Raw genomic sequence first — 22,632 nt, 5'->3', positions numbered from 1 at the left:
TTGGAATTTATAAGCAGTACAATCATTGAATTTTGTAACATATTAAATAACAAGTGGAGCCCGGTCATAGAACTTCATAGATACTCTTCCTTCAATGTCACCCATTCGTCAATCAAAGAATGAAACTACATTTCAGAATAGAATAGAATTTAGTTTTAAGTTTAGAAAGAAAATAGGTTTCATAAAAGTAAAATGAGAAGCGGACGAAGACACCACATTGGAATCACTTGCACTATTTTGCTTCTTCACTTTTGTCAGTTACCGCTCACCTTGCCTCAAGTGGCCATAGAAAGTACTAAACTGCTACATGCAATAATATGATGGGAATTGACCTCTTCTGTGGCCACTTATTCTTGCAACAGATCAGTTCACTGTAATTAGGACGTTGTCCTGCTTAAATGAATCACGGTCGTCTTCTAATAATTATCACCAATCAACACCCAAAACTTAATCAGACAATTTTTGTTTATATGACTAAGAAACTTCCAACTAATTAATTTTAGCCTCAGAGCTCTTTGTAAAAAAATAGAATATACATAATACTGAAATGACACTGGAATCTGTGTTATCAAAATCACGCTTCATTAGATATAATGACCCTAAAGTAGTGTCACAATAAAAGGTAAATCTTTTATCATTAAAATGTTTCACAATGAAATTTCAGCCTATCTTGTAGGTCCGATATCTACAAGCACATTATTGTGCCCATTCTCAACATATCCGTTTGCGGTAATTCAACACGTATAAAAATATTAGCCATTTCTCTCCAGCTTTCTATAGCTGGAGAAATATTTTAGCGCTTTCATGTTTCTGAAACCATAGTTCATCTCAAAATAAAAGTGCGAGATTTGAAAATAAAAATGTCCAAAGCGCGATTCTATTCCATCGAGAGAAATCCCAAATTTTTCCGATATATAGTTAGCATAATATTATGAAAAAAGTGCGTCCTATATCGTCCTAATTGCTAAGTTTGTAATTTTTCACAAAAAAAAGCCAGTGTGGGAGTCGATGCAATACGGTTTTACGAATCTAATGAAAAACGATTGCCATTGTTATCACGGGTGCCAACTAAATTTTAATGGCAAGGTAATTAATCAAGGCCTGGTTAGACACCTACATGGATTTTATCTGAGCATTGATTTGCTTACAATTATATACCCGGGTGGACAATCTTGTTGGCGTATAATGATATAGCAGTTCTCCCCCTCAACCTTTCCTCACCCTCCATATACAAGTTTCAGGGTAAAAACAAACAAAAGCACGCGATATTTATAGAGTTCGATAATTCAACATAACACCGGTATGGATTATTGCAGTGGCTGATAATAAAAATAGGTCGCCATAGATTTTATCTAGTTAAAAAAAAAATATTTTATAAAAATCTTGAATAATTTTATTGATCTAATAATGATTTGAGAATGTGACTGGTCCGAGATTTTTTTTTTAAAAAAATCATAAAATGTGACGCTTTTATAAATTAACTTTTTTTGAAAACCTAAAAACAGATAAACTCGATATTGAATATTTGACTTAATCCCTACACTTTACTTATTCAGAGAAATTAAAACGTTGGAAAAAAGATTTATAATAATAATAATAATAATAATAATAATAAACTTTTTAAATAGGGAAGGGATTAGCTATGAGGTTAGCATATTGGACTCCCACGCGGAGGTGCCGGGTTCGAATCCAGCAGCTAGCCCTTAGATTTTTCTCTTCCTAGGAGCTTCTTACAGCTCACTGTCCGGTGATGGATAGTGTTGTCTGTAACGAGAGAACACTGTCCGGAGGCCGGCAGTGCACTGGAAAAAGCTCCGGGCGCTAATAACCTCAGCTGTTGATGCGCCAAAAAAAAAAAAAAATGAAATAAACTTTTTAAACAACACTCGCACAATTTTAATTTATTCCAATTAAAAACAATATTTTAAATACAAAAATTTACCATTTACATACATAAGATTAGTTTGGTGAGATAAACATTTAGCGTCCAGTTTTGTGGGGTATTAGTGCTAATAGTTCGTAAATGGCACGATACGTCGATAAAGTTGTAATTCTAAGTTTTGCTGAAAAATAAATGTGCAAATCCGTTTCTGGAAGTGGTTCATCTTCTTCTGGTTGCTCACACCATATCACCCACTCTTCTGTGGATTTTTAAAAATATTAAATTAATTGTTATCCCTTATTAAATAATTTAACCTAATTTGTTAAATGCAAATAAATATATCTTGGCCAGTAAATATCATGTCCAAAGTTGTGTTCAACATCAATTTCTGCCTATTAAAGATTCTAGAATCACAATTCTATGGATCTATTGTAATATCCATATTTAGCCAGAACTTGAAACAGATGACTCTTCTTCAGTCAAGCAAAACCTAACGACCATCAACACCACCATTAAACAAGCTCATGTGTCTCCTGAGCCTGCAAAGTTCAGTCAGTAAACTCTCTTGGACTCTGTTCTAGCTGATCTGCCGCTAAAATTGAAGAGGAAGGAACTCTTTCATCTGTCTACGACCTTCTTCACCAACAGGCCTCAAATTAAGAAACAATAACTAGACATGTTCTGGCATCCAAGATAGAGTGAGCTTATTTGTTCACTTACCTTGGAGAGGACAGACCCATACCAACTTTAAGTTTACTTTAAGATGGCTCAGGTCAGGGGCTTGATTTGTATCCTAGATTCGGACTACTGATGCTATTGTTTATCTTTGACTGTAGAGATATGGGCCCATAGTGGTTTTTAGATCGCGTAGGGTATTGCTTCGTGTTAGAAGAAAACAGCTAAACTGGAAATATATCTACTTGTTCTCGACTTTCTCCACTTCAAAAAGCCGTTTTTTTTTTAAAGTAAAAAATACAGAAAACTACAAAAGACCACATTTATCGTTTCAAACGTATTGCCTACAAAATTGATTTGTGAGTATTTTGCTGAATTTTCATTTACACTTTTCACGAGACAAAGATACTTGTTTGTCCTTAAGGAGGATTAAATAATAATAATAACCAATATCTGTAGATTTTTATCACTTAGAACTGTGAGAATTGTACAATCCGTTTTCAAAACATAGCGAAGGTGTTTACATAAGTTTTCTACGTTTTCATTTCATGGAATATACTTCTTTTGTAAATAAAGTTCCCTTCAAGCGCAGCTTCCATATTAAAGTGTAATTAAGTATTTATTGAGCTAGTTAACCCTTTCTGATCAAAGTATATTCCCAGTAAAAGTAGGCTAGACCTTCATTATCTAGTTCACTGGTCCACGAAACAAATCTAGTTAACATGTTTAAACATAGGCCTTCCTGAAAACTCTGTAATTCCATTCCTTGCAGGGCGTTTCCATATAAGTTTATACAATGTATATATGCTGCTACTTTATAAGATCCAGATTCCAATCAGAAGGAAAATGGCGAACGAAGAGTATAAAAGTGTTGTTGAAGAAAAGTTCTCGCGTTGGTATGCGCTGAATCAATTGTTAGTAAAATTAGATTACACTCTACTTATTGAACTGCTTGGTTGCTACGTCTATTTTGCTATAGTTATTTTTTGTTTGTTTGCTTCTAACATATAACAAAGATGTAACAGATATCCAGAAAAAAACAACATGGAGAATGCGGAACATTTGCCATAAATTAGCAAGGATAAAACTTCTCCATTCAAAGGAGTAGCGACTTCATCCACATAATAAATCAAAGGAGCCAGCTCTACTTTACGTATACAGATGGAATTCTGAGATGGATAGAGAACATTCTCACTTTAATATGATATATAAGCTGGCAGGTTACGCTCCAAATCACCTGTTGTTTTATTTATTTTTTTAATGGAATGTTTTTCTAATTTTCCATTCTTTTACTGTATTAAGGAAGAAAGTTGCCGGGCCATGTGGGGATCAAGGGGAATAAATTAGCAGATCAACTGGCTAGGAATGGAGCTAGTACTCCTTTCATTGGCCCGGAACCTGTCCAAGGGATCACCAAGGGCGCAGTTCGTGAGGCTCTCAGAGATTGGATCTGGAGAGAGCATGAAAAGAACTGGGTGATGCTTCCTGGGGTCAAACACGACAAGAGTGTCATGCCCTTGGCTGTGTAAACAAAGAACCATAGAGACTCTGGGCTTGGGCAGAAATCAGATCACTCTGGTTACAGGCCTGTTCACAGGGCACAGCAGGTTCAGAAAGCACCTGCCCAAAGTAGCGGCTTATCAGCTCGGAACCGTTGTGCAGATTGTGTCAGGAAGAGGAGGAAGCGGCCTCTCATTTGATGTTTGATTGCGTTGTCATGCCCTTACTGCGCTACGATATCTTTGGAGCTTTGAGGCCAAAGGAGATTGTAGCGCTGAAGGAACTGGCAGGGAAAGTCCTCAACCTTTTTTAGAAGTGGAGGTTTCATCTACTAGACTTAAGGGGGAAGGCATAATAAGCCTCTTGTGGCTGCGTTGCCGTGGGGCTTGGTTGCCGTACCACTGTTAAATCTTAATCTTAAGCAAGAAAGAATAATTCCTGTTTCAGCCACTATTTATTATTTTTTTTGCCGAGCTTTCGACCTAGTAACTAGGTCATCTTCACAGCTTATTGACAATATAATATTTTTATATTACATACAATATTTTTTATTTTTGAGTTTCTGTAACTCAACCAACCCGCATAGCCACGCCCTGAAGAGGACAATATATTTGTCGAACGTTGGCAAAAAGACGAGTTATTTTATTTGACCGATTCCTCGCAAATCTTCCATCCTTAGTTTAATATTTTTTATATTATACATATTTATTATATTATATTCAGTAGGTGTGACTTCTTATCTGTTTGCTTATAAAGAAGTCTGCTGAGGATGACCTAGTCTCAAGGTCGAAATCTCGGAAAAATAATAAAAAAAATACTGGCTAAACAGGCAATATTCTTTCTTGCTGCTAGATTAATGAATCAGTCACTAAAAAAACAATGAACATTATTCTCGTAAATAAATGAAGAGTATTGTAACCGTTCAAATTTTTGATTTATACTTTATAACAGATATATCCGTTTAAAGGTTCCTAGAAACCAAAAAACAAAAAAAAGGTTTTTATAAAATTGGTGTGTATGTAAATCTATCTGTGTGTGAATGAACAAAAAATCGCAGAAAGTTGTAATTGGAATGGTGATAAAATGAATAAACTTTTACTTGAATCATTTTTCAAGACAATTCGATTAAGGGTACGTCTTCGATTAATACTCCTTCTATACTGATCAGAATATTATTAAATGTAACTCAACGTTAGGACAATTAGTTGGAAGGAAAAGGAGTTAGAACTATTTTTAGAAAAACAGCAACGAGAATTCTGTTAGCGTTTATACCAGATTTGTTAATAACACTAAACAAAATGTAATTATGAATTATTTTAATTTAATATTAATAAAAGAGGAGAGTGCATTCCAAGTGTATTTAAACATCCTCAGAAAACTCTCTCCACTCATTCGAACCAAATAACAAACTCTGTTCAATCACAACCAACCTCCTGACCTTCGTAAAAAGCCAACAAGAAAAAGAAAGATGAAACTTGACAGTCCATCCATCTGGAGGAATCTTTTTCCTATGACAAAAAGATACATTTAATAAAGTTATTCAAGGTAGAGGCGGAAGCTGGACAGAGGTGGACAGTTGAATACATCTCTCATCACAATTTACACCCTCCAGAGTTTGTTCCTATCAAAAGTACTAACCCCCAATTCGACTAAAAAATTCAGAGCTTTTTTTTACCCATAGAATGCAGGAAAAGCCAGGTTGTCACAGAGACATACCAAATAGAGTTGTTCCTAACAATTTGTCTCTTTAGTTTTGCTTTTTTAAAATCTTTTTTAACTCTTTGAAAATTAGTCATTCTCTATTTGATAAGTATGACAGCTGCCCAGAACGTGGCAAGCAACATGTGACAATACAACGCACAAAAACTAATGCACTTCTATTACTTGCATAAAAAGGATATCGTTATCGACTAACAAGGCCTGCAAGAACGTTACATTTCCCCGCAGAAGTTTTCATAGTAAGATAGGAGACCGCAGAATAAATCTATAACATAAATATTGCATCGACTGCACTACAAACTTCTTGCTTACGGGACAGACTTCACAACCTTTAAAGAATAGAATGAAACCACCAAAGAGGGTTATGAAATACAGAAAAGAAAATACATCCTTAGTATCTCTTGCTAAAGGAATAAAAGGATAATAAAATAGAAATGTTTCTATTGTAGACTCTAGAATCAGAAATAGTAAAGTCTGTTTCGTTCGATAGAAAATAAATTTGTTGACAACTTTATTTACAAATAAAATAAATAATCAAACTGTTTTATCATATTCTACTTTTCTTGGTATTAATTTTTATAACACAAAAGTTCAACTTTTAGAATGAATTTTTCTATTTATTTCAAATAATATGCACTTGCAGGAGCAATTAAGGACTACAAATATAAAGAGACCAAAATGTGTCAAAGTAATTAAATAAAATTTAAGAAAGTAAAAAGTTTAAAGTCGTCAAAATTTTGATTCTCGAAAATATGTTAAATTTATTTTGTTTTCAATCTACTCTAACAATAAGGCCTACATTATGTTGGAGAGGAGAGGAAAAGACTTTAGTCTAGAGAGGGGAGTGAGACAGGGTTGCCCTTTATCTCCTATGCTATTTAACTGTGTATTGGAAAGTATCTTTAGAAGGCTGGATTGGGAGAAGAGAGGAATCTGTGTAGATGGTGCGTTCCTCAATCACCTTCGCTTCGCTGATGATGTTGTAATCTTCGCACCAAATCTGATACAGGCGGAAGAAATGCTAACCGAATTGCTAAAAGAATGCAAGAAAGCGGGATTAATACCGAATTGGAAGAAGACCAAAATTCTCACCAATGGGAGAAGGGAAGGTTTTAGAATCGAAGGAGAGGAACTAGAATTTGTAGAAGATTTTAACTATTTAGGACAAACGATCTCTTTTAATTGCAGGAGAGAGGAAGAATTGTATAAAAGGATTAATAGGGGATGGAAGAAATTTTGGGCACTTAAAAGTATTTTTAAAGGAAATTTCTCGAATGAACTGAAAGGAAAAGTACTTACTCAGTGCGTTTATCCCTGCATTCTGTATGGATGGCAAACCTGGGCCCTCACCAAATACCTTTCCAATAGGCTCCGAATAACCCAAAATAAATTGTTGAGGAGTATGCTAGGAGTAAAGAGGCAAGAAAAGAAAAGTATTGTGGAAGTACGAAGGAAATTCGGAAAAATGCAGGATTTAGAATTGGAGGCCCATCGATTAAAATGGAAATGGGCAGGTCATGTGGCCAGAATGGAGGATAAAAGGTGGGCAAAGAGAAGTTCTGAGTGGACGCCAAGAAATCGGAAGAGAAGAAGAGGTCGTCAAGTAGTGAGGTGGAGAGATGAGATGGCAGATAGAGTGGGTTGCCGGTGGTGGACCACAGCAAGAGATAGAGGTGTATGGACTAAAGTTGTAAAAAATTATTTTGAGATGTAACAGTTATAATTTATTAATGAAGAATTTAAATTTATTAATTTAGAAGAAAGTAATTTTTGTTATTTTTTGTTATAAATTTTGTAGCTTATTTTGTTTACAGTATATTACGTTCTAAATTTTGCATTCTTAACTGTTCATTTAATTATTTTTAATTACTTGCTATTTTTTTCTTAGTATATTATACTACATTCTATAGAATTGTTAAATTGAATTGTACAAATCGAACTCTAAATCCTCCAATGGAGAGGCTTTTTCTCTGTAAAGGGTGTTAATAAAGCTTTATTATTATTATTATATTTTGTTTTATTAATTCGATTGATTAATTTTGAATCGGCTTTGTGTTTATTATTTATTCAAAAACGTCACAGGAAAGGCAATAATTTTTGGTTTCTCCTCTTTATGCTAGACTGAGTGAACTTGTCTAACTTGTAACGTGTTTTGTTTTTCATTCCATACCTTTCAATCTTGTGACAACTTCAGTGAAGTATATTACCATCAATTTTGCCTCATAGATATCAGTCATTATGTATGATAATCGTACTAACATGAATAGCAACCAAGAGTAAACAAATTCTTCAAATTTTTGCTTATGCAGGGAGAAACAAACGCATAACAGACAAATAAGAGACTTTTTTTGGTAATGAAATAACAAAAACTAAGATGTTTTCGCTATTAATGTTAATAGATTTGTATGATACGGAGGTTGGAGCAATGCTCTCTCGTTGGTTAAACTTCCATTGCGGGCTTAACACTCGCACAATGGAGCAAGATAACAGAGTTTGTTAAGAGTTACAAACATTTATAAAAAAAAGAAAAGATGAAAAACAAATTCAGTCAATTTGCAAGTAAACTGCCAAAATAATAATTTGAACCCTTTTGACTATTAAAAATAAGCAATACTACTCACCTGGAATAATGCTATTCTCTATTGGTATTCCGACAAGAAGGCCATCCTGTTCAAAACACTTTGCTTGTATTTTATTGGCCAAATCTTTTGGAATTTTAATTATTCTATCCTCATCGCTGACTGACAACAATATACCTTCGCAATGACGAATTTCTCTAGATTCTGGAGTACCCGTTTTATCGCAGTATGGCGCTCCGTTTTCATCATACAGATCTCTTAAATATTTATCTTTAATTGGCATTCCAAATTTATTATATTCACCACTTCTAATGAAATCAGTGCTTGTTTCTTCTTCCAATGTGTCCATTAGTTTTTGACCTACAAAAAATTAAATCTCAATTACCTGCAACTTTTCTTATTAGAATTATAATTAAATTTAGATGGATGAATTTCATTCGAATATTATTTTCCTTGTTTTGGCCTTGATTTTGGTGGTGTAGCCTCCATTTTCGTAGTCCAATTGCCCAGACTTTCACTCTATTGGAGATTATTGCTTGAAATGTATTGGTGGTCTGAAGGCTGCCAAAATAACTGAGAGAAGAGACTTTCTTTAATCAGATGGTCATTTTGAAATTTAAGACTTCATTAAAACTTATCTGCTCTGTCCAGAATTCAAAAACAAAATTTGTTCGTCAAATCCAGTAAAGCACTCAGATGGAAATTCGAAGCGCATCAAAATTATGAAACATTAAGCGTGCAAAGACGGATCAAGTTGTAGAGCAGAGGTGGCGAACTTTTTGAGACGTGGGTCAAATTTTGTTCATTTTTTTTTAGTACTAGCTCTTGGGTCACTAATGCACATTTGCACAAGAGTTAAATTTAAAAATTTTAAACTGAATATTTTCAAAATTAAACATCTTTAAAATTCAGTTGGCTTAACGGATACAACGGGACGCAACAAGTGCTATGGAAGTCTATTTTTACAAACATAACTGAACAAAACCTTACAAAAGTGGGTTTTATCTGAAGAAAAATCTAAATGTGGTTATTTGCTTTGGGTTGTCGATTTTTTTGACAAACAAAATATGAGTAAAATTATACATTTTATCTGATATTTTGTAAACACTTTTGCTTTATTTCAAATACTGCAAAAGCATTTTTCATCATTTGCGTTTTAGAACTACAATGATCAAACTAAAGGTTATAGATAGCATTTAAATTGCTTTTGAGTCAATGCCTGATTGAAAAAAATACAAATAGAATATAAATTATCCTCACAATTAGAAAATCTAAATCAACCCGCGTAATCAAACTAATGGTTGCCTAGCAATTGTGGGTCAGTGTTTGACCCGCGGGTCATAGGTTCGCCATCACTGGTGTACTCTTAGAGTGAAACAGCCTCTTTATTATGAAATTTTTTTCACAAGTAAAAGATTATTTGAAACTTTAAATTATTATTTATCTTGTGGCGAAAATAAACGGAAAAAATTTTATGCTAGCATTATTAAGTTTTCGAACCACTGATTTTGTAGAAAAACTGATTTATCTAAAGGAGAATTTAAGAGAAAAAAGCAAGGTAAAACAGAATTTAGTAGGAATGCGTATTTTTTTGTAGTATATGGTGTCCAGGATAAAGATAAATAAAGACAGTTTATTTATTTTTTACTCATTTGCTGGAAGATCAAAACCATATAAATTCCAAACTCATTCATTCATGAGTATGTACGTACAGTAAAGTGTAATTAAAAAGACTAATCCACAAAAAGATATAAAAGTATCTAATTTTGGTACCTCTCAAACTGAAGACTCTCGTATTAATTGTAATATAAACCATAAGTAAGAGAAAGCAGGAAAATATAAGCAACCATGTGCTGCCCTAGAATATACCTACTCTTATTCCAGATAGGACACGGTAAACCCTACAGGGAAATGGGCATACAACTTGCTACTTTCCATTTTAGGGCGTTTTCTGGACCTTTCCTACCAATATTCCTAAACCAAGCTTTCTTCCTTGAACCAAAGGATAAGAGTAAGAGAGAAAAAGGAGAAGTGTAGGGAGATGAGCGAATTAAAACGAAAATGTGAAAATCTAGTTCTATTTTAACCTGAAAAAAAAGAACAGATCTATTTATTTTTACTATTAATAAATTGTGTAATTCTTTTGAACAGATCCATTTACCGAAACTTGGATTTTTTTTGTTTCAATTTGAGCAAGTAAACAATAGATAAAATGCATCAAAACGAAAACTTTTGTCTAAGGGAGATTTGGTGGCTGCAGTCATTGCACTTCTTTTTAGATAAAGAAGAAGAAACAATACTTTTTGTATCTTCTATGAGTTTAAATTTTATTTTATACAACATATCCACTTACCAAACGAATTAAACACTGGTTTGCCATGACAGTACAAACTTCGGTTATGTTTGTCAAAAAGTGGTCTTCCAAAATTGTCGTACTCCTGTTTCAATACTTTTTTCTTTTGTTTGATTACATTGAATTCCAAACTAGTTCCATCGCTATTCACCAAAGCGTTGCCTTCATTGTCAGTCAGCGGTCGTCCTGATCTATCATAAACCACAAAGCCAGGCTTGCTAGAATAACTAATCTTTAATTGGGCTGGATTAGCATTTGCTGAAATGGTAGCATCAAATTCACGTTCAAATATTTCATTTCCTTTTACGTCGCACAACGGTTTGCCTTTTTGATCCGCATACGGTCTGCCAACATCGTCAAATTTCAATAATAAAATGCCGGACGCGTAAACTAGCGAGACACCACGACGATCTGTTAGAGGTCTCTTGTTCTTGTCATAGAAAAACAAAGGCTTACCATCCATGTTTATTATAGGTTTAGCTGGATTACAGAATAATGGAAATTTGCGTTCATCAAACATAGGCGAATCTTCTTCACACTTCATTGGACTGTTGTGGAAGTCGACTCTTACTAAAGGATTCCCAAATGAATCAAAAAGTACCCTTCCATCTTCATCTGTAAGTGGTAAACCTTTGCAATTGTATAGCTTCATTGGGCGGCCCTTGAAAAAGCAAAATATTTCTGTTTCACTCGGTGGGTGTAGTGTACCATCGAATGCATAAGCCGTTATCGAAACACCGAAAGTATCCTGGACATGTATAGGTCGCCCACAAGCGTCTCTCATCAATAATGATTCACCATAAATACTATAAAGTTCTCGCCCTTTGCTATCTGTTACAGGCATTCCGTTTCCCATAAAAAAACGATATGGACGCCCTTCTTGGTCTACCCATTTTCCAAGTGCCGAACAAACTGGTATACCTTTAGAGTCCCAAACTCCTCCACCATCTTTGTCCGAAAGCACAAGACCTTCGCTTCCTTGGCGACAAAATTTCACTAGAGTTTCGCCAGTTGGATTTAAAAGTACATGACCATCCTTGCCAGTCAGTGGGTAACCTTTAGCATCGTACAAATCAACTGGCGATAATTTGGTCATACGAAACTGCTCAACAGGTGAAAACCCTTGTGAGGTTGATGACACACCGTTCGAATCGAAAACAGGCGCCCCTTGTCGATCTACTGGTTTCCCTTTCTTATCGAATAATACCAGTGGCAGCCCGAATACATCTTTTAAAACATTACCATGAAGATCAGTTAGTGGCATTCGATTGCTATCGAATACACATAATTTTGGCTGTAAAGATTCACCATTTAAAATTGAAACATTTGCCTGCTGATCATTTGTGATGCGTTTCTCGGCGAATGTGTTACTGCTACTTAAGACTGTGACAAAACCTCTCTGTACGAAACTTTTCTTATCGCTGATATTCAGTGAATTTGATTCATTTGAAGAGTTGCCAAATTTCTTTTTCAACCATCCTTTAAAGCCTTTAGGTTGGTTCTCTTTTCCGGTTTTCTTTTCTGGATAAGTGAGATTGCTGGCAACACCTATAACTGTGTTATTGTTAAGATATCCCTAGAAGAACAAAGAAAAAATAAACAAAATAAGTTAATAACAGAAAACAAAAAATTTGTAAATAAATGTTAAATATTGTTTCAATACCCACGATATTAGCATGCTGTTCATGAACAAATTTCTGATCGTCATCGATAACATTTTTCAGATTAGTAAAATAATCAGAAGCCCAGGAAAGCGCTGCCTTTGATGAAGCTCTAGAAAGATCTTTTACTGAAGGTGGTTCACTTACTGCGGACAGTTCTTGCACTCGTCTAGATAACAAGGCATACTTATCTTTAATCGCCTGAAATTACAAGTTTAAACTTTTATTAAGCACCTACTTACATTATATTAATGAATTTAAACAACTGGTACTGCTTTCTATTTTTGCAAACCAAGTTCTAATTCACAACATTTTCTCAGGAGTCTTCAGGACCCCATTACAGTAGAGGCGTACAAATAGTTGTGAACAAACTTAATACTCTCCGTTGAGCCGTTTTTGAAAATTATATTAAACAAAAAGCACTGACCTATTACCTATTTCCTCCAAAATCGGTATTTTCCCTTCAATTTCATTTTAATATACTCAAAGTGTTCAATACAATAAAGTAGCACTTTAGAGAGGAGCCTAACTTTAGCACTCTCATCACACAGAAACTTATAACTTTGCCCAGAAAATTGTTTAATAACATTACAAAATCTGCATGTGAAATTATTTATAATGGTGAGATTCATAGCTTAATCCGTTTGTGAGGGGGAATTGATTTAGTAAAGTAAGTCTTCTTCTTTGTTGATTTTGATAACCTTATTAACGGAGCAATCCATTTTTTCAAATGTAAAAGACAATAACTTGAGGAATGAGTTTGTCCTGATAATTCACTTGAGTAGATGTAACTTGATTCTTACCCAAAGTAATATCAAGAATTCCTGAATCCAGTACTCTTAAGAAAAATCTATTGAACATAACTCCAAGATCTGCTGTAATCATTCCTCTAAACATAACGATTTATTGGCTTACATGATGATAAACATGAACTTTTACAATCGTAGGCGATTGATTTGACAGTTTTGAATCTCTACTGTTCAAAAAGGATAAGGTTATAAAAATGGTCAGGCAGTGCAGCACTGCGAGACGGTAACCTAGGTGGTGAACTCACCAAACTGATTGATCTATCCAAAACCGGTCAGGAATAGAACTAACATTCTTAGCAACGACGGATAAATTCAAAAGGTTTAAGGTCTTGAACGTTTGTTATTTCATCGTGGACACACTCGACCTATTCAACAATTGGTACTTACTGAAACTTTATCTATGGTATCTCCTACTCCAACGTCGTCTTCTAAAGTTCTAACCAGACTAAGCAAAGAGGATGACATGAGTTTTTGTACTTCAACAAGTTGTGTAGCAACTTCTCGACAATGCCATTTACATTCATCTTTTGGGCCATCGTGCTCTTCCATAATATATCACCGCGTAATTTAATTTCATCAATATCTATTTGATTGATGGGATTTCACTTCAATTGTTACAAAGGAAGTTTCTAGTTTGAAATTTAATATCCATGAATACGAACAGAATAAAATAAATAATAGAATCATGTGATTTTATTTTTAATATCACTTTGATACTAAAATTGAATTTGTTGCATTTAACGAAATAATTTTCAATTTTATTAATGTTCTGTTGAATTTCCTTACAGTGGGATATTTAAATTTTAGATTCCTCAATATCATCCTTATAATTATATTCTTGATACATTTTGCAATTATAAAAGCTCAGCAGTCAAATTTTTTATTATATAATTTGCAGTATAAAAAATCTTAAAATCATTGGCTCCTCTTCCTAATCTTTTCCTTTACAATATCCCAATTAAATATTGTTCCTCTGTGAAAAACCTTGGTATCACTTTTGATCAAAACCTATCCTGGAAAAACCATGTTTCCCAAATCTCTCGTCGTTCCATCCATATCCTTAAGCAGCTTAATAGTTCCCGTCACCTTTTTCCAATTAAGAACCGGCAACTCCTTGTTTCCTCTCTTATATTCCCCCATTTCGACTATGGTTGTTTAGTGTATGGCGTCTTTCTGGTGATATTGAAGCTAAGCTCAAGCGCCTCATGAACTGCTTCATAAGATTTATTTTCAGCATTTCCAGAGACTCTCGCATTTCGCACTGCTACGATGAATTGTAGTGGCTTTTTCCTGTCTATCGCCGCCAATATTTTTTGGCTACTTTCCTTTTTCAAGTCATCCAGTCTCAAAGGCCTTCCTATATTTTTCAACTCCTTAAGTTTAAATCCTCCATCCATTCCCGTAACACTAGATCTCGCTCATCTGATCTCTATATTCCCTCACACCGTACCTCATCCTTTGACAAGTCCTTCCTAATACGTGCTACCTCTCTCTGGAACTCCTTGCCATCATCTGTCCGCCATGCTCCTACGCTATCTATCTTTAAATCCCTACTATTCAGTTATCTCCTTTCTATTCAGCTTCCTCCGAAATTCTAATTGTTTTAATTTATTTCCTTATTTCTGCTGTTATTTTTATTTTCACTTCTTGTAAATATTTATTTTCTGTTTAATCACAAGCCAAACTGTTAAGGCCTCTATTTGTTCCTGTATTTATTCTTAGGGGACAATTGTCCCAGAATATTCTATTTCTATAATAACAGTTGGTTGCAAAAGCGCTACGGGTTGGTATAATTTTTGAAGTTCAGACTTAGTAATGGCTTTTGTTAATCAAAATTGCAATTTTGGTTGAAATATAGAATGTTCAATTCACTTTTAACCAGGTGTATCAATTATGTATATGTAGATCTAAAAATTTTATTTAAATTTTCAAATACAAGGAATGTATTTTTAGAAATAAACAATTGCATCAACATTTTTTCTCAACTGATCTGCTGAAACATTGGTGTATAGGAGCAGTTATCTTTAGGGAAATTGTTTAGCACGCTAAGTAATAGGTCGGCCGCTCTTTATTGATTGCCATAACAGCTAAAGTTTGCAACAGGTCCTGCCTTATTTATTGGAACTTCTACAGATGTGTAACAGTAGGCTGTCAATAAACCGTCGCCACTTCCTTAAGTGCTTCCACACGCCATCCTTCTATTTGAACTAACTGTGAAGGGAAATTTTATACTGACATCTCACTACCTAAAACAAAAGGAACAATTCATTATTAACTTCCTGACATTTTACTTAATGAACTGAAAACAAAAGGTTTAAAGTTATAAACTGTTAACCTATAAATCGTAGTTTTTTTTTCCTTGGATAGAATTATATCCAAGAGAAGTGGATTTAGAAAAAGACTTGACATCTAATTGTACTGGCATTGTTGGTACTGCGTTCGAATCCCAGGCTAGACCTAGGATTTTATTAATTGGTTTACATGAAAAATTTATATAAAGGTATGTTAATATTAAAGGCTATTTGCCTACGTTCTACTTCGGTAATTAGATTATCTGACTGATAAAGTAATTGACATTACTTTACTGGCAATTTATTGCTGCAAATTATAGACAGATGTTTACAAAATAAGCACAGTTAAAAATAAAACTTGAAAAATATTACCTGAACTCGCACATTTCATGTATCTATCCGCAAATCTAGAACTAATTTAATACAATTTCCAGAAAAAAGGTTAAACATATTGAGATTTTTTTGTTTTTTTTAATTTTTGCAGCTGTCACAGTAAAATTTATTGGAGAAGCTTGCGTCAGTGTACCTGAAGGAGTTTCTGAAGAACGAGCAAGCAGCAAAAAGCGCAGGAATGTGACGAATAAAATGTAAATATTTCTATTAATATATTCTAAAAACCATTACATATTTACGATTTTTAGAAGTTCAGAAGCTGTTTTTCATTGGTTTAATAAATGTAACTTATTCTAAATAACAAAGATACTTACACATTCATTAATATTAATGTCTCATAAATTATGATGACAAGTGATAATTTGATTACAGATGTCCAATAGTTAACGAAAGTGGAAAAGACGAGGGTTGGGTTAAGGCTAAAGGAAGTCCACATAAAAGTAAAAAGTCTTTCAAGTTGCCATCAAAAAATAAATTCTCCGCTCAAGAAAAATATTTTTACCATAACGAATATTTATACGGACATAAATACAGTAGTAAGTAGTCATTTTTTTTTTTTTTTTTGGCACTTATGTTTATTTTCAACCTATTTTACATTTTTAGTGCCAAAGTTTAACGTGAGAGCTATTCATAAATCCTAAATCTTTTGAGAGGTCTATGAAGATGATTTACTGAACATTATCTTCTACCATAAGGTGAACTCCTAAAACGAATTTCTCTTTCTCATATTGTTAAACTTCTAAAATTACAAAAATTTTATAACTAATTTAAAGATATTAGCTGTGAGGTTAGTGCACTGGATTCCCAGGTGAGGATCCCAGTTTTTCTTCAGGGAAGCAACACTTCAGGGGGATGATTCCTTTTTGTCTGTGAACAGCGAGCATTGTGCGAAGGCTGGATGTAGATAAGGAAAAAGCTCCGAGCGCCAATATGAATACGCACGCGACTTTTTTTTTTTAAAAAAAAATTAAGTTTAGACCATGTGTATAAAGATTAGGGATATCAGTCAATGTTGCTGAGTTATTATAAATGGATCTCAGTTGGCAGGAAGCATAGAATTTTATTAGTTTATGAAGTTTTTAGACTTTATTTGAATACGTATGCTCAATAACCAGGGCCAGATTTTGCTATAGGCCTACTAGGCTTCAGATTAGGGCCTTAAGATCAAGAGGGGCCTACACTCAAATGGTTAGCAAAATTAAAATTACTCTATTCTAAAAACATAACGTATTATACAGGGTGTATACGGAGGAGTGGTCGAAACTTCGGGAGGCCATAGTTTATATAGAATTTTTTGTTGCAAATGATGCCCAGAATCACCTCCCGAAGTAACGGTAGTCTTATGCTGTGAACACCCTGTATTAACATTTAACATATTGATATTATATCACAGTAGTTTTATTAGCTCTCATGTAATTTACAAACTTAAAAATGGGAGGTGAAAGGGCCTCATAAGTGGAATAGCCTAGGGCCTCTTTTCATCTAAATCCGGCTCTGTCAATAAAGAATACTGACTTTTACCTTTGATTTTGGTGCAAAGTATGATCTTTTCTAGAACTATCGCGAATGGCCTTTATATTTACTTAAGGATAAATAAATTAAAATGAAAATTTCGTTTCAATAAAATTGTTCACTTAAAATTCTGTTAAAAGCGTCCTTGTCAAATTTTGCATCTTGCAAGTGGAAATTCAATATGCGATCGGTTTAACCTCAACAGCGACCATCAATTGATTGTCATTGTCTCCATTAGTCAAAGTTACCATCAAAGCGCTGAACTCCTGTATTGTCAGGAGTTCAAACTTAGTCGGGAAATTCCTTCTAACTCAATGACCTAGTCTGAGCTAAATATAGTTACATTTTATTTGTGGATGCTGGGGAATTTCGGCGTGAAGGGGGAATGAAATTGCGCCAATAACTGTATCACAGGGGTATGGGGAAGGTCTATGGTTTTATTTGTGAGGCGATGAAGTATAGGGAGGCAGTGAGGTTTGCAAAGGTACTCACTGGATCAGCCTTTTTGTCTCAGGCAGTTTAAGATCTATCTGCTCAATTATAATCTATCAGATCCTAAATCACTGTCGGCATGAGTAAAGGTAGATACAGTAAAGTGAAGTATATTCTTACGAATCCACTGTTAGTTCAGTGAACCTGAAAAATCTGGGTCTAGAGCGGGAAGGCAACGAGAATCTTTTTCGTACTCCTCCTAACTGATGTGATACCATTATCCAAAGAAGATTTAGACAACTCGGAAACGGCCAGATGCTGGAGGTGAATGTACACTCGTTAGAACCCTCTCAGACCTAGGGATTTGTCTGACATCTTGAACTGAAGGGTGCTCTCTTAGCTCCAGTAAGAGGGTACAATAAATCTTAAAGGTCACAGCGCAATATCTTACTCCAGAATGAAAAATCAATATGTATATACAATGTATATGTATATACAATAAAAAAAAGTTGCAGAATGTGTTGATAATGGATTCAATTTCGACAATATAATCCTCGGTGACTAAAAATATTATTTATACTGAAAAATATGCCCGAAAGTAGTTTTGTCTAAAATATGTAATACATTTTAGCTATTCCTTGTATGAATTTAAAATAAAAGCATTCATTGACTCATGCATAAAAAAATAAAGCAATAATTTTATTGTCGACCATACATGTGGCAAAGTATATTGATTATTAGCAGCTAAGCTTTGGAGAGCCAAGGTCAACGTGGACTTGACTTTGTAGTTTCCCCTCTCACTAATAGTTCCAAATATGTTAACAGAAACGTACAAAATCAATTGTAGTAATAGTAAACAAAGAAAGGTGATCCGTAAAATAATGAAGACTTTTTTTATTTTTGGTGAAAAGCAAAGAGGGAAAAAGTATGATTAATCATTTCTTTGTTTGACTGTAAACTAAAATTGTTAAATATAGAATGTCAAAACAAGATTTCTATTGTCAAAGAGAAAAAAGATTTTCCAATGAGATACAAAATGTTATCTTAATGAAACAAACAAGGTGAAAAGCGTTGTTTTTCAATATATTTTTGTTATCAGCTTTAAATAAGGGAAGCTATTTTTGTTTTTTGTTTTTGTTCCAACCTATTTCTTTTGTAAAAGTGGAATATTAAAAAAAAATGAGATAATTAAATCGTGATAAACTTTGGGGCTATAAATAGAAATACGCCAAAAAAAAATGTTTTAAAGCTGCCTTGGATGGTTTCTTACTGCAGTTATAAGAAACCCAACTTGCTAGGTAATTTTCTCAAATGTTATCGTTGACTTAGATCGCCTCATCAGATTCTGAAGTTCCTCAGTCCTCAAAAACAATTCCCCTTTATCATATCTTTCTGACTATTCACATCAATTAGCTCTTTATAAATGTAGAGGCGATCGTGAATTTTCATCAAGACAATAGTTGACTGCAGCTGTCCAAGCAAAAGCTTGTTTATCGTTTAAACTAGCTTCATATCAAGATTGGTAATAGATGTATTTTTATGCAGTTTGCAGAGGAGGATTGCTAGGAATGTAAACAAAAAATTAAGTTTAGCAGGAGGCTACCGTTTTCACAATCATTTCATTAGACCAGTCTTGCATTAAAAATTCTTTGTAGAACTAGAGAGAACTTGTACCTCGCTTGTGGTACCTATCCAGCGTATTTGAAGCAGCTGCAAAAATTTTAGAAAAAAATGATAATGGATGCTGGAAAGAGGATTCAAGCAAACAGGTTTCTAGTGCTAACTGGCTAGAAAAAGTTAACTGCTTGGTAAATCGAACTTCATTCAGTGTTCTTGTACGGTGAGTCTATTAATTAAATCGTTTATGTACACAAATCGAAATTGTGAAATTACTGTTTTTTTGATCCCGTTAATTTTTAAAAACTTAATATAGTTTATTTATTTATTTATTGTTTGGCATTTTTCTGTGAACTAGTTTAAACGAAAAGCTGTCGTACAATTAAGTTCTCAATGGCGAAGGACGAGTTATTTTTTGCTAAAGAACGACAATTTTATTTTATATTTGAATATACATATATTATACACTATTTGAATTTTTTAAAAGCAGGTCACTTAACATAAAAGGGAAATAAATAGATTATAAAGGAAATAAATAGGTATGTTACAAGGTTATTTAGGACAGCAAAGTTGTTTTATTTGTTTAAATGCAATGAATGACACGCAATTAGGGTTAACACTAGACTTCAAACATAAAACAGGTTTCGTATGTTTAAATGTTGTACAAGAATGTCGATAAAGTTAACTGCTTGTTAAATCGAACTTCATTCAGTGTTCTTGTATGAAGAGTCTATTAATTAGATCGTTACTGCTTTTATTGGTCTCGTTAGTTTTTAAAAACTTAATATAGTTTTTTATTTATTTATTGTTTGACATTTTTCTGTGAACTAGTTGGGTCGAATTTCCGCTAACTTTTCATGAATGTTGCAGAACATCTTGCAAACAAGTTTCCGCGTAATTTTATTTTAGTGGAAGTCTGTGGAAAGCGTTGGCAAGATTCCTCACTTACTTTACTGTATTACATAGTTCTAGCACCTGTGAACCACATAGCGTCTTATAACCTCATAACCGCCTTACATGAACTTCTTGTCAACTTACCACGTTCTTCAAGTTCTATCTATGTATTCTCGCACATAATAATAAAGACACTTTTACCTTGAAACAGTCACACATTACCTAAAGGGTAGGTTTTCCTTACATAAGGGTTCTCTCATCAACCATTTGTGCCATTAAAAAACGCGCCTACTTCTCAGTAACTTTGGAAATAGATTTTTTTTTTTCAAAAGTTGAGAATTACGCTCTATTTAAGTTTCATTGTTATGATAAATCTGGTACAAGGACATGCAGAAACACGCACGATCATGCACGCAGGCTAACTAATCTATGCAAACAGATTCAATCTCTTGTTTTAAACACGAAGGTTAAAAGATTGTTGTTCTGCCCTTGAACTTTGTGTGAGGACAATAATTTTTCATTGATATTTAATGACTTGACCTGTATCGAACGTGTCTATAATAATTACAATAAAGTATGTAATAAATATTCAAAATATAAATATAACTGCAATTTTATTGCTCCAAGTTGGGCTCTTGGTTAGTCTGAAGAGCAACAATTCATTCAGCTCTAGTGCAATGAACCACTACTCTATATTAAATCTCATTTCGAGTAGCATAGCTTCCTTTTCAATAACAAACTTTGCTTCTGCTAAGAAAGACTAGCTTTTATAATCTTATCGAATAATAAATCTCTTCTTTTTTTTTTCTACCTAACAAATGGGCCAAGAAATTCGAACATTATTCAGAGGTTCCATTATTTTACTTGAATCTTCAGAAACATTAATTATTTTAATTACTTAGTCCCCCATCTCGTCTACCTTGTGGCGTAGAGGTAATGCCATAAATGAGAGCCTGGTTTTCCTTTTCCAGTTTTTTGTAATCTGTTTGTTTTTTTGCCCACAGCCTCCTGGTGGGTTACGGAGAGATTACCTCCTTCAGGCCTTTACATTTGCCTTGAGCACCTTCAGCGTTTTATAGGCAGTTTAACTCCTACTTCCTGAGATAGTCTGATGGCCTGGGCCCATTCAGGTTGGAGCACTGTTGACCGTTTAGATTACCACGAGCAGGCGATCAACTTCATCCCCAATTAATCATTTTACTGGGATGGCATCAGTTTAAAAAGCGTTATTTTAAATACAAAGTTGCGATATAATTTATAAAGCAAATAATTTTTTTAAATAAATTATAATTAGACAGCCAAACGAGGAACACTTTTATTCCAGCGCATCAGCTGCCAAGGCTATTATTAGCGCTTCACTGCAGCTCTAGCATCACAACTAATCATTCATTATGATACTTACACTAACCATGACCGGTGAAATGGCATCTATTCACCTCGTCCTGCAACCAATTCAGCTCCTTACGCGGAGAGATGAGGTGGAGCTGAGGTTATGGAACTTGATTCGCACTTATCCTCCTCAGCACCTGATTGAATTTTAAATTGATTATTTTTATTTTCTCATTAGTTCATTTAAATAATTGGGAATATTATTTTTTATTTTAATATTACCATTTCTTTATACATGTTGCTTCTGTGTTATTCATGTACTTATGTCTTACATATTCATTGCATCAATGTAACTCCTTTAAATGGAATTCTTTTTCATAACAAATAAAATTGTTTGATTGATAATGAAGCACATCATCACATCATAGAAGTACATTCTACCCAATATCACAGTTTGACTCTTAAAAATTGTTCTACGTTGTATATGAAATAAAAAAAAAAAAAACACCCCAGCATCCTCGATACATTGGAGGATTTTTGTAAGAATCTACAGAACTAGTAAGACAAAGAAATTTGTTACCGAAATTCCGTTTTAGTAGTAAGAAAATATGTAAATCAGAATTCCATAACGGTTGTTTACTTCTTTGCAATTTTCATTGTTACACCAGCAGATTTCTTTAAAAAACGGCTTACCAATCAATCCTCCTCTAAAGACCTTCGTTTTTAATTCAAAACATTTTGAGAAATTTGATTTTAAGCGTTTCTAGCAAAGTTGGTATGTCACATGACCATTTTATTGTTGAAAAATAAAAAGAAAGCTCCATACTTATGAATAAATAAATGCGACTATAAATGAAGAAAAAAATAAAACTGTAGCAGAAAAATGTTTCTCCACTTTATCTAGAATAATTTACTTTTAAATAGGTTTGGCAATTTAAGAAATAAGAAATAGTATTAATTACAAATATTTGATAAGACAATTCAAG

The 22,632-nt window shown here is 33.8% G+C and overlaps 2 protein-coding genes across 5 annotated transcripts in view; one reads left to right on the top strand and one right to left on the bottom strand.

The window, feature by feature from the left end:
• Nucleotides 1–22,632, top strand: part of LOC141450954 (arrestin domain-containing protein 17-like) — a 131,092-nt gene that overhangs the window by 53,107 nt on the left and 55,353 nt on the right. For all 4 annotated transcript variants that reach the window (XM_074121904.1, XM_074121902.1, XM_074121903.1 and 1 more), the window contains 2 exons: nucleotides 15,954–16,056; nucleotides 16,235–16,398. In XM_074121904.1, the coding sequence (XP_073978005.1) occupies nucleotides 15,954–16,056; nucleotides 16,235–16,398 (267 nt within the window). The remainder of the gene's footprint in view (nucleotides 1–15,953; nucleotides 16,057–16,234; nucleotides 16,399–22,632) is intronic.
• Nucleotides 1,873–13,852, bottom strand: LOC141450953 (uncharacterized). The gene is made up of 5 exons (XM_074121900.1): nucleotides 13,566–13,852; nucleotides 12,376–12,570; nucleotides 10,709–12,284; nucleotides 8,398–8,715; nucleotides 1,873–2,141 (listed from the first exon to the last, which is right to left on the bottom strand). The coding sequence occupies exons 1-5, from the start codon at nucleotides 13,725–13,727 to the stop codon at nucleotides 1,981–1,983; spliced, it is 2,412 nt and encodes an 803-aa protein (XP_073978001.1). The 5' UTR covers nucleotides 13,728–13,852; the 3' UTR covers nucleotides 1,873–1,980.

Source organism: Rhodnius prolixus, unplaced genomic scaffold (genome assembly GCF_049639745.1).
Source record: "Rhodnius prolixus isolate KJV_2025 unplaced genomic scaffold, Rpr scaffold_8, whole genome shotgun sequence".
Lineage (NCBI taxonomy): Eukaryota > Metazoa > Arthropoda > Insecta > Hemiptera > Reduviidae > Rhodnius > Rhodnius prolixus.
This window is presented reverse-complemented; position numbering and strand designations above follow the sequence as displayed.

Coding starts and splice junctions, on each gene's coding strand:
- LOC141450953 (XM_074121900.1), bottom strand. CDS start 13,727: ATGGAAGAGCACGATGGCCCAAAAGATGAATGTAAATGGCATTGTCGA. Junction 12,285..12,375: donor ATGAACAGCATGCTAATATC/GTGGGTATTGAA, acceptor TTGTTCTTCTAG/GGATATCTTAACAATAACAC. Junction 8,716..10,708: donor ACCAGTGTTTAATTCGTTTG/GTAAGTGGATAT, acceptor AATTTTTTGTAG/GTCAAAAACTAATGGACACA.